A 12,733-nucleotide genomic window follows, 5' to 3' on the forward strand; every position below is an offset into this window, starting at 1 on the left:
CCCAATATTGTTGTCTGAGTGGAAATCGGGAGAAATTTGGGAGAATGGTTGCCCCGGGAGATTTTCGGGATGGGCACTGAAATTTGGGAGTCTCCCGGGAAAATCGGGAGGGTGCTCTGTACTTCTCCCTACGTCCGTGTACCACTCCGTACAGCGGCGTTTTAAAAAGTCATAATTTTTCTTTTTTGAAACCGATACCGATAATTTCCGATATTACATTTTAAAGCATTTATCGGCCGATATTATCGGACATCTCTACCAGAGACATGTCTGCTAAGTATGCTAGAAGTGGGAAATGTTCAGGTTCCAGGAACTGTGCATGGATCAGTATCGGCCAAATTTCTTTAAAAAAGTACAGGGCGCTATAGCTCGGTTGGTAGAGTAGCCGTGCCAGCAACTTGAGGGTTCCAGGTTCGATCCCCACTTCCGCGGTCCTAGTCGCTGCCGTTGTGTCCTTGGGCAAGACACTTTACCCACCTGCTCCCAGTGCCACCCACACTGGTTTAAATGTAACTTAGATGTTGGGTTTCACAATGTAAAAGTGCTTTGTGTCACGAGAGAAAAGCGCTATATAAATATAATTCACAATTCACTTCACTACGTGATCGTTAACGCTTTTCAATGTTGATCACAAACGCCGATCCTTTCTGGCTATCATTGTGTTTCTTTTTAGTCACCCGGCTGACAAGTGTGTCTCCATACACAGTGTGGAGCCGCTCCCACGCCCGGGCCAATAACACATTTTGCTCCACGATATATTGACCTACAGATTATTGATAAACGATATTGTTGCCATTATATTTTTTGAGACCAAATTAACCACTGATATAATGACAATACATAATAATAGTGCAAGTACACCCTTTCACATGCAATGAACTTTTATTTCTCATATATTTATTTTAACATTGTAATTCAAATGTAAACTTTGAAATACCAAATTAAATAAAATATACTCTGTAAGCAAAATTTTGCGCTTGAATAAAAATCCCAACCAAAAGCAATGAAATAGGTTTTGTTTTTGTTAAGGAGGGGTTGGGTGACCCTCAAATATACACAACCAGTACAATAAATGAAATGGCTGGAATAAATTATTGTGACCAAAAGGATCACGATTATCATTATCTTGGTGTTGTTGAATGTGCTCAAAAATTACTTATACACACTGAAACCTTTTCACCAAGTTGTATTTTTTTTAAAGGGGAACATTATCACCAGACCTATGTAAGCGGCAATATATATCCTTGATGTTGCAGAAAAAAGACCATATATTTTTTTAACCGATTTCCGAACTCTAAATGGGTGAATTTTGGCGAATTAAACGCCTTTCTAATATTCGCTCTCGGAGCGATGACGTCACAACGTGGCGTCACATCGGGAAGCAATCCGCCATTTTCTCAAACACAGAGTCAAATCAGCTCTGTTATTTTCCGTTTTTTTCGACTGTTTTCCGTACCTTGGAGACATCATGCCTCGTCGGTGTGTTGTCGGAGGGTGTAACAACACGAACAGGGACGGATTCAAGTTGCACCAGTGGCCCAAAGATGCGAAAGTGGCAAGAAATTGGACGTTTGTTCCGCACACTTTACCGACGAAAGCTATGCTACGACAGAGATGGTAAGAATGTGTGGATATCCTGCGACACTCAAAGCAGATGCATTTCCAACGATAAAGTCAAAGAAATCTGCCGCCAGACCCCCATTGAATCTGCCGGAGTGTGTGAGCAATTCAGGGACAAAGGCCCTCAGTAGCACGGCAAGCAATGGCGGCAGTTTGTTCCCGCAGACGAGCGAGCTAAACCCCCTGGATGTCTTGGCTCACACCGTCCCTTATGCCACCGAAGATGATCAAGAGAAGAATATCGACCCTAGCTTCCCTGGCCTGCTGACATCAACTCCAAAACTGGACAGATCAGCTTTCAGGAAAAGAGCGCGGATGAGGGTATGTCTACTGAATATATTAATTGATGATTGGGCTGTCTGCACTCTCAAAGTGCATGTTGTTGCCAAATGTATTTCATATGCTGTAAACCTAGTTCATAGTTGTTAGTTTCCTTTAATGCCAAACAAACACATACCAATCGTTGGTTAGAAGGCCATCGCCGAATTCGTCCTCGCTTTCTCCCGTGTCGCTGGCTGTCGTGTCGTTTTCGTCGGTTTCGCTTGCATACGGTTCAAACCGATATGGCTCAATAGCTTCAGTTTCTTCTTCAATTTCGTTTTCGCTACCTGCCTCCACACTACAACCATCCGTTTCAATACATTCGTAATCCGTTGAATCGCTTAAGCCGCTGAAATCCGAGTCTGAATCCGAGCTAATGTCGCTATAGCTTGCTGTTCTTTCCGCCATGTTTGTTTGTGTTGGCTTCACTATGTGACGTCACAGGAAAATGGACGGGTGTATATAACGATGGTTAAAATCAGGCACTTTGAAGCTTTTTTTAGGGATATTGCGTGATGGGTAAAATTTTGAAAAAAACTTCGAAAAATATAATAAGCCACTGGGAACTGATTTTTTAATGGTTTTAACCCTTCTGAAATTGTGATAATGTTCCCCTTTAAATAACAAAAATAAATAGACACAATTAACTTTATTGGCAGAGAAAACATCAAATATTGTTCTGGCTTTATAAGAGCCATACTATTTTCATGTGTGTGTTTAATAATGTTTATCTTATTCCATTTGTATTTGTAAAAGGTGATCAGCTGTTTCACTTCCGGTTTAAATGTTGACAACTTTACATGGGAGTGACGGAAAAACACGAGTGATGACCTCACGACTGTATATATATATTTGTCAGCGAGAAATTTTATTGTCAACAAATGTCGACTCATCGTTCTTTTATACAATTTCCAGTATAAAATAACAGATCTAAAGGATGGAAAATGTGTTTTTCTTCTGTTCATTAGTGCTGAGAGGTTATGTGAAGATTCATCCCGCCCTCTACACAAGTTGACCTCGGAGTCCGTTGAAAGCGCCGCACTAAAGGTAATCTGCGTTTCTACAACTGTTAACCACCAAGATTGTTTATTTCTATCAATACAGCATGTGTTTTGTATGCCATTATGACATCAAACATGTTGTGTGTGTTTACGCCATACTTGCCAACCTTGAGACCTCCGATTTCGGGAGGTGGGGGGCGTGGTGGGGCGGGGGGCGTGGTTAAGATATATATATATATATATATATATATATATAAGAAATACTTGACTTTCAGTGAATTCTAGCTATATATATATATTTTATTACATATATATATATATATATATATATATATATATATATATATATATATATAAAAAGAAATACTTGAATTTCAGTGTTCATTTATTTACACATTTACACACACATAACATTCATCTACTCATTGTTGAGTTAAGGGTTGAATTGGCCATCCTTGTTCTATTCTGTCACTATTTCAGAACACACACATTATACAAATACACATAAAATCAATAAGAAAACAGGAGCTCTAATTTGGGAGTCTGAAGTAGGATCAGAAGTTCCTATATAAACATTGCGCACTCACGTCGCCTTTTTGTATTGATTACTGCAGCTGTGCACTGGATTCATTCACAAATACAAACTACAACTCACAAGCACTTTAGAGTTAGGCTCCACCATCAGAATGTGTACTTAAACTTATAAAGATCACATGGATATTATTCAGTGAGTTGATTCACCAAAACTAACCTGTTATACAGGAGGAAAAAGCACACGGGACGTTTCAATTGTTCACAGACTGGTCGCTCTCATCAGAATGACAAGACACTTCCGGTCTGCAGGTGATAGCATTCAATTGGGAAGAAACGCCCTACTGCCCCCTACTGACCAATGTGAATACTGATAAATGTGGAATGACAGCTCCAAAAACGAATTCAAACCACAAAATAAAATAAATAAATCAACACAAAAATGTGACACATTATGGGTGGGTCACATATGCATGTACAGTAGATGGCAGTATTGTCCTGTTTAAAAGTGTCACAACATTGCTGTTTACGGCAATGTTGTGAACAGGCTGTCAACACGTCACTCAGGTCCGCATGGAGCTGGAGGGGGCGTGGCCTCCAGCTCCGCCTGAATTTCGGGAGATTTTCGGGAGAAAATTTGTCCCGGGAGGTTTTCGGGAGAGGCGCTGAATTTCGGGAGTCTCCCGGAAAATCCGGGAGGGTTGGCAAGTATGGTTTACGCTCAAGACTAATAATGTCATTTTGCAGGTTAAAGTGGAAGAAGTTGATGTTCCATACTCGCCACTGCCTGATAATCTGATTGACTTCAGTGATCCAGTCCTCGTAAGTTTCTCTCTCTGTTCATTTCCATTTACAGACCTAACAAACGCTTGTGTCAGAACCTTCTTGCTGCGAGGCAAAAAGTGCAGCGCACAGGAAATCATTTTGTGTTGAACTCCTTATCCGGGTCTATGATCCTACAGTAGGATCAGGTTTTCATCACACAGGTCTTAGTAGGCCACCTCAAGGGATCTCCAAACACAGTTCAACATAGACCTTCTCCGTTGGCCTCGTGTCGGTGCAGTACTTGAAGAGCAGAGAACAAAAAAACCTAATATCCCGTGTCCAAATTCTCTTTGAAGCAATCCTAGCCTGAGAGTTAGCTTGGAATGACCATTTTAATGTCTTAAAAAACATTTGAGTTTAGGGGTGGGTACCGTACACATTTGACCTGGTAGCTGGGAATCGACATCGGTACTCAACGGTACCATTAATTAAATATACCGGTATTTGTTATTACATTTAAAAGTGAGCTAATTATGATAACTGCTGTCCAGTTTTTATATCTTGTTTCATTATCACATTTCTGACTATCATTTGAAATATAACAGTAGTGTATACACTGCAAAAACTGAAATCTAAGTAAGATTAAATATCTCAAATAAGGGTGATATTTGCTTATTTTCTGTCTGATAAAATAATTCTTCTCACTAAGCAGATTTTATGTTAGATAGTTTCGCTCCAGGGCGACTTATATATGTTTTTTTCCTTTTTTATTATGCATTTTCGTCAGGTGCGACTTATACTCCGGTGCGACTTATACTCCGAAAAATACGGAATATAGTAGTATAGTTGGCACAGTACAGCAAACTGACAGTTAATATTTAAACATTTAACATTTGACATTTCTAACAATTTTGAACAGAAATAGTTCATGTACATTCAGATAAAATCTTCAAAATTACAATAAAAAATTTTTTGGCCGGGGGCCACTAATTCAAAGAGCACGCACTTGGTGCGATGATGTCATGTTATCCATGGAAAAATGCATTTTTAGACAATATGATTTGCGTGAGCGGCTAGGAGACCCCGGGAGTAACAAGCGGTTGCCTTTCCATTAAGAACAATAAACTAGTTTTTAGTATAAGTTTGCTGGTTTCAAGAAATGTAATGCCGAGCGCATATCATTATGTCAAGATAATGGCACTAGCATTTACTTAATTTAAGAATATTTTTCAACGTATTGAGCAAAAAGGTCTATTTTTTTTTTCTACCAAGAAAAGTGCACTTGTTATTAGTGAGAATATACTTATTTTAAGGTATTTTTGGGTTCATTGAGGTTATCTAATTAGGGACCGCAATGTCCCATTGGGACAGAGGGCCCTATAGCAATTGTAAGGTTTTATTATTATTATTCCGCCGCCTCTTTGAGCTGTAATTTGACCCTCTTAACATGCTTCAAAACTCACCATATTTGACACACACATCAGGACTGGCGAAAATTGCGATCTAATCAAAAAACCTAGCCCCAAAACTCAAAATTGCGCTCTAGCGCCCCCTAGGAAGAAAACAGACAAAACTGCCTGTAACTCCCAATAGGAATGTCATATAGACATGAAACAAAAACCTTTATGTAGGTCTCACTTAGACCTAGATTTCATACACTGACACCCTTCAGTAAAAATCAACAGGAAGTTTGCAATTCCCCTTTCAAAACAAAAGCTTTGTAAAAACAGTCACTTTTGCCTCTTTGAGCTGTAATTTGACCCCATTAACATGCTTCAAAACTCACCAAACTGGACACACACATCAGGACTGGCAAAAATTGCGATTTAATAAAAAAAACCCAACCCCAAAATTCAACCCCTAGGAAGAAAAGCCAGACACAACTGCTCTTAGGAAGAAAACTCAGACAAAACTGCCTGTAACTTCCAGTAGAGACATGAAACAAAAACCTCTATGTAGGTCTCACTTAGACCTACATCATTTCATTCATTGACAACCCCCAGCAAAAATCAACAGGAAGTTTGCAATTCCCCCTTCAAAACAAAAGTTGGGTCAAAACAGTCTCCTTTTTTTAAACATTAACTCCTCTGAGCGCGTTTGTTGTGTCGGCTTCAAACTAGCACAGGAGAGAGATTGAACCCTTCGAATTAAAAGTTGACGAAAGAGTTTTAATTACTGCTCCGGTTTGGATTTTATGTGCCGTCAAAAGTCGGTCCCGTCCATCGCTGCTTGCAGCTTTAATTTTACTTGTTTTGGAAAGTCTTGACAAGCCAACTTTTCTTGTTCTATTGGCAGATAATTTTGCTTAGTTCAATTAAAATACCCCTCATTTTTGTATTTTTTTTTCTTGTTTTTGAACACTGACTTTTTGCAGTGTAGTTTTATGCTGAGTTCAGGCTTTGCTGTCTGTTGCGCCCTACAAAGTGTTTATGCTGTACTTATTACTCAGCAACTGTTTGATTGTAACGTGCATCTTAGTTGTAGTTTGAACAAAAATCTGGAGGTGTTGAAATCGCCATGCAAAGTTGTTAATGCTAATCAGTAGCATGTCAATAGCAAGCCCAATGTATTTGAGCATTAAGCTAGCACACGTGTTGAGAAGTGGAGTCTTACTTTACTGACTTTTTTGAGACAACTCCTTTGTCGGCATTGAAAATTGCAACATCACCAAAGGTAGATTGGCCGAGTTCGCTCTCAGTGCTGCTGGAGTGATCGCCAAGAGCTATAGTTCAAAGAGTCGTCACACGCAAACTGGGTATCGAAACATGGCACCGTTGGAATCGGTACTAGGTCGGTGCCAATAAAGTACCCATCCTTCGTTCAGTGTTTAAAGACAGTGAGAAATAGCAGATGTCATATTATTGACTTGATGCGATAAAATACATAAATGTATGAAATGCACGGTTCAGGAGGGCATAAATTCACTTTTGACTCAGTTTTAGGCTTTTGTCTCCTGCCTGAGGGCCACTCTTTAAACTCTGAAGGGGAGATTGTGGAGAGAAGTCTGCAAATATTTCTGTTATGAAGCGAAGTAAAAATGATCCAGACTGATCTTAAAATCCACGCTGACCTCTGAAGGACTCTGCTTGCACAAAAGACTTAAGAGTTGGGCCCCAGACTATAGTACCGGTATATCATTGCACCTTGAGTTTTCTCGCCTACACACATTGCAATTAGAGCTTGTCTTTTGTGTCTCCTCACACTTGTGCTGAATCCATAGTACTCACATCCATTAAAAAGTATCGTATTTTCCGCACCATAAGGCGCCCTGGGTTATAAGCCGCGCCTTCAATGAACGGCATATTTCAAAACTTTGTCCACCTATAAGCCGCCCCGTGTTGTAAGCCGCATCTAACTGCGCTAAAGGAATGTCAAAAAAACAGTCAAATAGGTCAGTCAAACTTTAATAATATATTAAAACCAGCGTGATGTGGGCGCGCATGGAATCGTATATCAACATGGACGAAGCTGCGTGAAAAAAGCCACCCGGCCTCTTCGCGTAAACTTAAACTTACCTTAACCACTCGCTCATCTTTTCTTCATCCATCCCTTCGAGTTAGCTTTTATGATGACGCCGGCTGGAAAGGTCTATTTTGGCAAGGTCTTCCTTTTGAATATCACCATGGGTGGAAGTTTCTGGCCATTAGCATGGCAAGCTAGAACCACAGTGAAGGATGACTTCTCATTCCCTGTGGTGCGAATATTCACCGTACGTGCTCCCGTTGTATCCACAGTGCGGTTCACAGGAATATCAGTTGCTGTGAAATAGTAATCCGTGTGCGGATGGAGAGATTGCGTCTTTTCATGAACCGGATCCCTGTCGTTTAGTAGGAGCCATTTTGTGGTCTTTACAGATGTAAACACACAAAGGAAATGAAACGTACGTAATATCCGCGCGCTTTTTCTTCTTCTACGCGGGCGGGTGGTTGCTTACAGTAGAAGAAGAAGCGCTTCCTGTTCTATGGGGGCGGGTGCTTACCTTGGCGGTTGCTTGCGTAGAAGAAGAAGCGCTTCCTGTTCTACCGGGAAAAAAGATGGCGGCTGTTTACCGTAGTTACGAGACCGAAACTTTATGAAAATGAATCTTAATATTAATCCATATATAAAGCGCACCGGGTTATAAGGCGCACTGTCAGCTTTTGAGAAAATTTGTGGTTTTTAGGTGCGCCTTATAGTGCGGAAAATACGGTAGTCATGGGACTCGATTAAAAGTTTTTAATCTTATCAATTTGAGGCCATATGATTTTATTTTGGATGTAGGTCCGAAATCAGCAATTGGCTTGCATCTAAAAATGTCCGATATAAGCAGTCCTGCAGTGTGTTTACTTGTGCAAACCAGGACAGCCAATTAACATCTCCCGGATTTTTTGGACTACAGAGCACACCCACTACAGTATTTTAGAAGAAAATCACGTTTTTCCATATATTAGCCACACTGGACTATTAGCCGCAGATATATACGTTGTGAAATGATTTATTTACACTAAAATATTCTGTAAATGTTTATTTACATACCTAAATTGTTTCCAAACGGTGTCTGTAACACGGCAGTAAAACGGCTGTTCAAGCAAAACAGAAGTCATTATCATGGACCCACTAGCTGCGGAAGCTAGCTCTCCAATCAGCTAAACAGACTAACTCCATGGCTACATGTTGGTGAATTTACACAACTGAAACAATACAAAAAGAATGCACTGCAAAAACTGAAATCTAAGTAAGATTAAATATCTCAAATAAGGGTGATATTTGCTTATTTTCTGTCTGATAAGATAATTCTTTTCACTAAGCAGATTTTATGTTAGAGTATTTTACTTGTTTTAAGTGTTAAATGATCTCAGTAAGATATTACAGCTTGTTGCTGAGATTTGATGACCTATATTGAGTAAAACATGCTTGAAACTAGAATATCAAGTGTTGCAAAGCTGTGTCATCAACACTCACAAGTATAAAACTACTTTTTTAAAGTAATAATTTCTTATTTCAAGCATGAAAAAAAAAAATCATGATTTTGACACAATTGTGTCTCATATTAAAACAGATGACAGCCAAATTGCCTTTGCTGTTTTATTTTCAATGAAACAATAGAACATACGTACTCATATAGTAGTACAGTTGGCACAGTACAGTAAACTGACAGTTAATATTTAAACATTTAACATTCTAACAATTTTGAACAGAAATAGTTCATGCACATTCAGATAAATTCTTCAAAATTATAATTTAAAAAAATTTGGCCGGGGGCCAGGCTGTATATATGCGCACTAATTGACTGAAAGAGCACACACTTGGCACGATGATGTCATGTTATCAATGGAAAAATGCATTTTTAGACAATATGATTTGCCTGAGCGGCTAGGAGACCCCGAGAGTAACAAGCGGTTGCCTTTTTGCCTTTCCATTAAGAACAATAAATTAGTTTTTAGTATAAGTTTGCTGGTTTCAAGAGCACATATCATTATGTCAAGATAACTGCACTAGCATTTACTTCATTTAAGAATATTTTTCAACATATTGAGCAAAAAGGTATTTTTTTCTACCAAGAAAAGTGTACTTGTTATTAGTGAGAATATAATTATTTTAAGGTATTTTTGGGTTCATTGAGCTTAGCTAATTTTACTTGTTTTGGAAAGTCTTGACAAGACACATTTTCTTGTTCTATTGGCAGATAATTTTGCTTAGTTCAAATAAAATACCCCTCATTTTTGTATTTTTTTTCTTGTTTTTGAACACTGACTTTTTGCAGCGTGCCATTGTAAGTTAATAATACGAACATAGCATACTTGCCAACCCTCCCGAATTTTCCGGGAGACTCCCGAAATTCAGCGCCTCTCCCGAAAATCTCCCGGGACAAATATTCTCCCGAAAATCTCCTGATTTTCAACTGGAGCTAGAGGCCACGCCCCCTCCAGCTCCATGCGGACCTGAGTGAGGACAGCTTTTTTTTCACGACGGGAGGACAACAGGGTGACAAGAACTAAATCATCCAGACTAGAGATAAATTGTATTATTATGTTTATCTTACCTAAAAAAAAATACATTTATTAATAAAAAAAAATAAAAAAAAACTAAATACATTTTTGCTATATTTTGCTAAAAACATAAAAATTAATTGTATTTTTTTTTCTTTTTTTTTTTCTGACTCCTTCTTACGTCCAGCCATAGAATTATACCGGTACATTAAAATAAACATATTTGAAATAATAAATTTTAAATTATCATAATAATTCACTTAAAATGACCATATTTAATTATTTTTAAAAATGGCTTGTTTATCAACAACTTTAGCATTTTATTCATTACATTTTGAAGCTCTCAGAAGCCAAGTTATGTTATATTTATGCAAGTTTGAAGTATCAATTATCTAAACACAGTTTTGTTTGCATATTTTCAGGATGTAGATATATATATATATATATATATATATATATATATATGTGTCTTAATAAGGTTATCCAAAAAATAGTGCTCGATACCGTAGTAGAGCGCAATATATGTATGTGTGGGAAAAAAATCACAAGACTACTTCATCTCTACAGGCCTGTTTCATGAGGGGGTTCCCTCAATCATCAGGAGATTCTGATGATTGAGGGAACCCCTCATGAAACAGGCCTGTAGAGATGAAGTAGTCTTGTGATTTTTTTCCCACACATACATATATATATATATATATATATATATATATATATATATATATATATATGTACCGGTATGTATGAAATACTTCACTTGGTGAATTCTAGCTGTCAATATACTCCTCCCCTCTTAACCACGCCCCCAAACACGCCCCGCCCCACCCCCCGACCACGCCCCCACCTCCCGAAATCGGAGGTCTCAAGGTTGGCAAGTATGGAACACAGACACTCGTAAACTTGTGATAGCATATTGCATTACGGTAGCACGTACAAATGACGAAAACACTCCTACAGACGTCACACATGGGACGGTTTAGTAAGTTGGAATTGTTTTAGTTATATTGTAAAACTTACAACCGTTGCTTTGAGTGACGATTGAAGAATCCATACAAATAGAAATACTACGGACGAACAATTCTACTTCCGTCTCAAAGCTTTAAACAGAAGGAAATACTGTAGACGTACAACCCTCAACGCTTGCAGTATGCAAACTCGTTCAAAAGATGGCGCTACAGCACTAAACAATAACACACCTTTTCAGTGCCTCTGTCTGGGTTTTATGAAAGCTATTTGTTGAATACAAAACAAAGAAAAATCCATAAATTTGCCGCACTCTTTTAATAATCCGCAGGGTTCTAAGCGTAGAAAAAAAGCAAAATTCGGAAGATGTCCTCCAATTAGCACATCCTTATTTTTTCTCGTGTTTTAGTCAAGTCAATTACTAAAGGTAAACATGCTAGGCTATAGGCTACTAGGAGAGTAGCTACGCAACAGCTAAGCACACAAGCTCCACATACGTAATAAGTATTCCCAGTGGAACAATAAAACACATTTTGGATATAAACAAGTATCAAATATGTATAGTTACACATTACTTACACGTACACAGTCTCCAAGGCAGAAGCGTATCAGAAAGTATCCAGTAATAAACGTGTTTGCATCATTTAACTCGTGAGCTAGTAGTTAGATCGGTAGGTTGTGAGTTCAAACCCCGGCCGAGTCATACCAAAGACGATAAAAATGGGACTGTTACCTCCCTGCTTGGCACTCAGCATCAAGGGTTGGAATTGGGGGTTAAATCACCAAAAATTATTCCCCGGGCGTGGCCAGCGCTGCTGCTTACTGCTCCCCTCACCTCCCAGGGGGTGAACAAGGGTGATGGGTCAACTGCAGAGAATAATTTCGCCACACCTAATGTGTGTGTGACAATCATTGGAACTTTAACTTATTGTGGCAACTAAAAGTCGTCACACGCAATTAACACTCCACTTCAACTTAAAGACAGCAAAAGTCCATTTAATAATACATAGGTTTATTTTTGTCATACCTACCATTGTTCTCCGAGTAATTTCACTTAATCAAACCTTTTCAAGCATTCCACACTACAAAAGAATAAAAGGATGTATGAGTCCTGCTGATATCGTATCAGATGAATATCAGTGTATTGGCCAATATTCAAGGCTCCAATATCCGTATCGTATTGTGAATTAATTAATAAAGTTCCACCCTCTTAAAAAGTGACCCTTTTCATTAATATTCAGTAAAACATAACTCTTGCTTACACTGTGGTGTGACTTCTCTAATATTATGTGTTGCAGTTACCAGCGGTGCAGCAACCTAAAGTTCCCATCACTCCTCGCTGGATCATTCCCACAGCTGCTGTGAGTTATGGATCATCATTATTATTGATACTTTATGTTGGTAGTTGCCTGTGAATGTGCTTCTGTCCGTCCAAAATGTCTTCTGGTGACCTGCCTGACGTCTCCCCTCGTCCTTCTAATGCAGCCTCCTGGTATTTTTACTAACGGCCTGCTGCACCCTGACCCCCCTGCAGAAGGGGGGGGCTCTGTCCCCTCGGCCCCC

At 38.9% G+C, this 12,733-nt stretch overlaps 1 protein-coding gene across 3 annotated transcripts in view; it reads left to right on the forward strand.

Annotated features, from left to right (window-relative positions):
* epb41l5 (erythrocyte membrane protein band 4.1 like 5) overlaps positions 1 to 12,733 on the forward strand; it is a 102,312-nt gene that overhangs the window by 85,230 nt on the left and 4,349 nt on the right. For 2 of the 3 annotated variants that reach the window (XM_061926599.1, XM_061926598.1), the window contains exons 22-25: positions 2,910 to 2,988; positions 4,221 to 4,295; positions 12,469 to 12,531; positions 12,656 to 12,733. The exon at positions 12,656 to 12,733 is cut by the window's right edge and continues 38 nt beyond it. In XM_061926599.1, coding sequence (XP_061782583.1) covers positions 2,910 to 2,988; positions 4,221 to 4,295; positions 12,469 to 12,531; positions 12,656 to 12,733 — 295 coding nt within the window. The remainder of the gene's footprint in view (positions 1 to 2,909; positions 2,989 to 4,220; positions 4,296 to 12,468; positions 12,532 to 12,655) is intronic. The other variant, XM_061926600.2, reaches the window with a different exon arrangement.

This window comes from Nerophis lumbriciformis, linkage group LG31, assembly GCF_033978685.3.
Source record: "Nerophis lumbriciformis linkage group LG31, RoL_Nlum_v2.1, whole genome shotgun sequence".
Taxonomy (NCBI): domain Eukaryota; kingdom Metazoa; phylum Chordata; class Actinopteri; order Syngnathiformes; family Syngnathidae; genus Nerophis; species Nerophis lumbriciformis.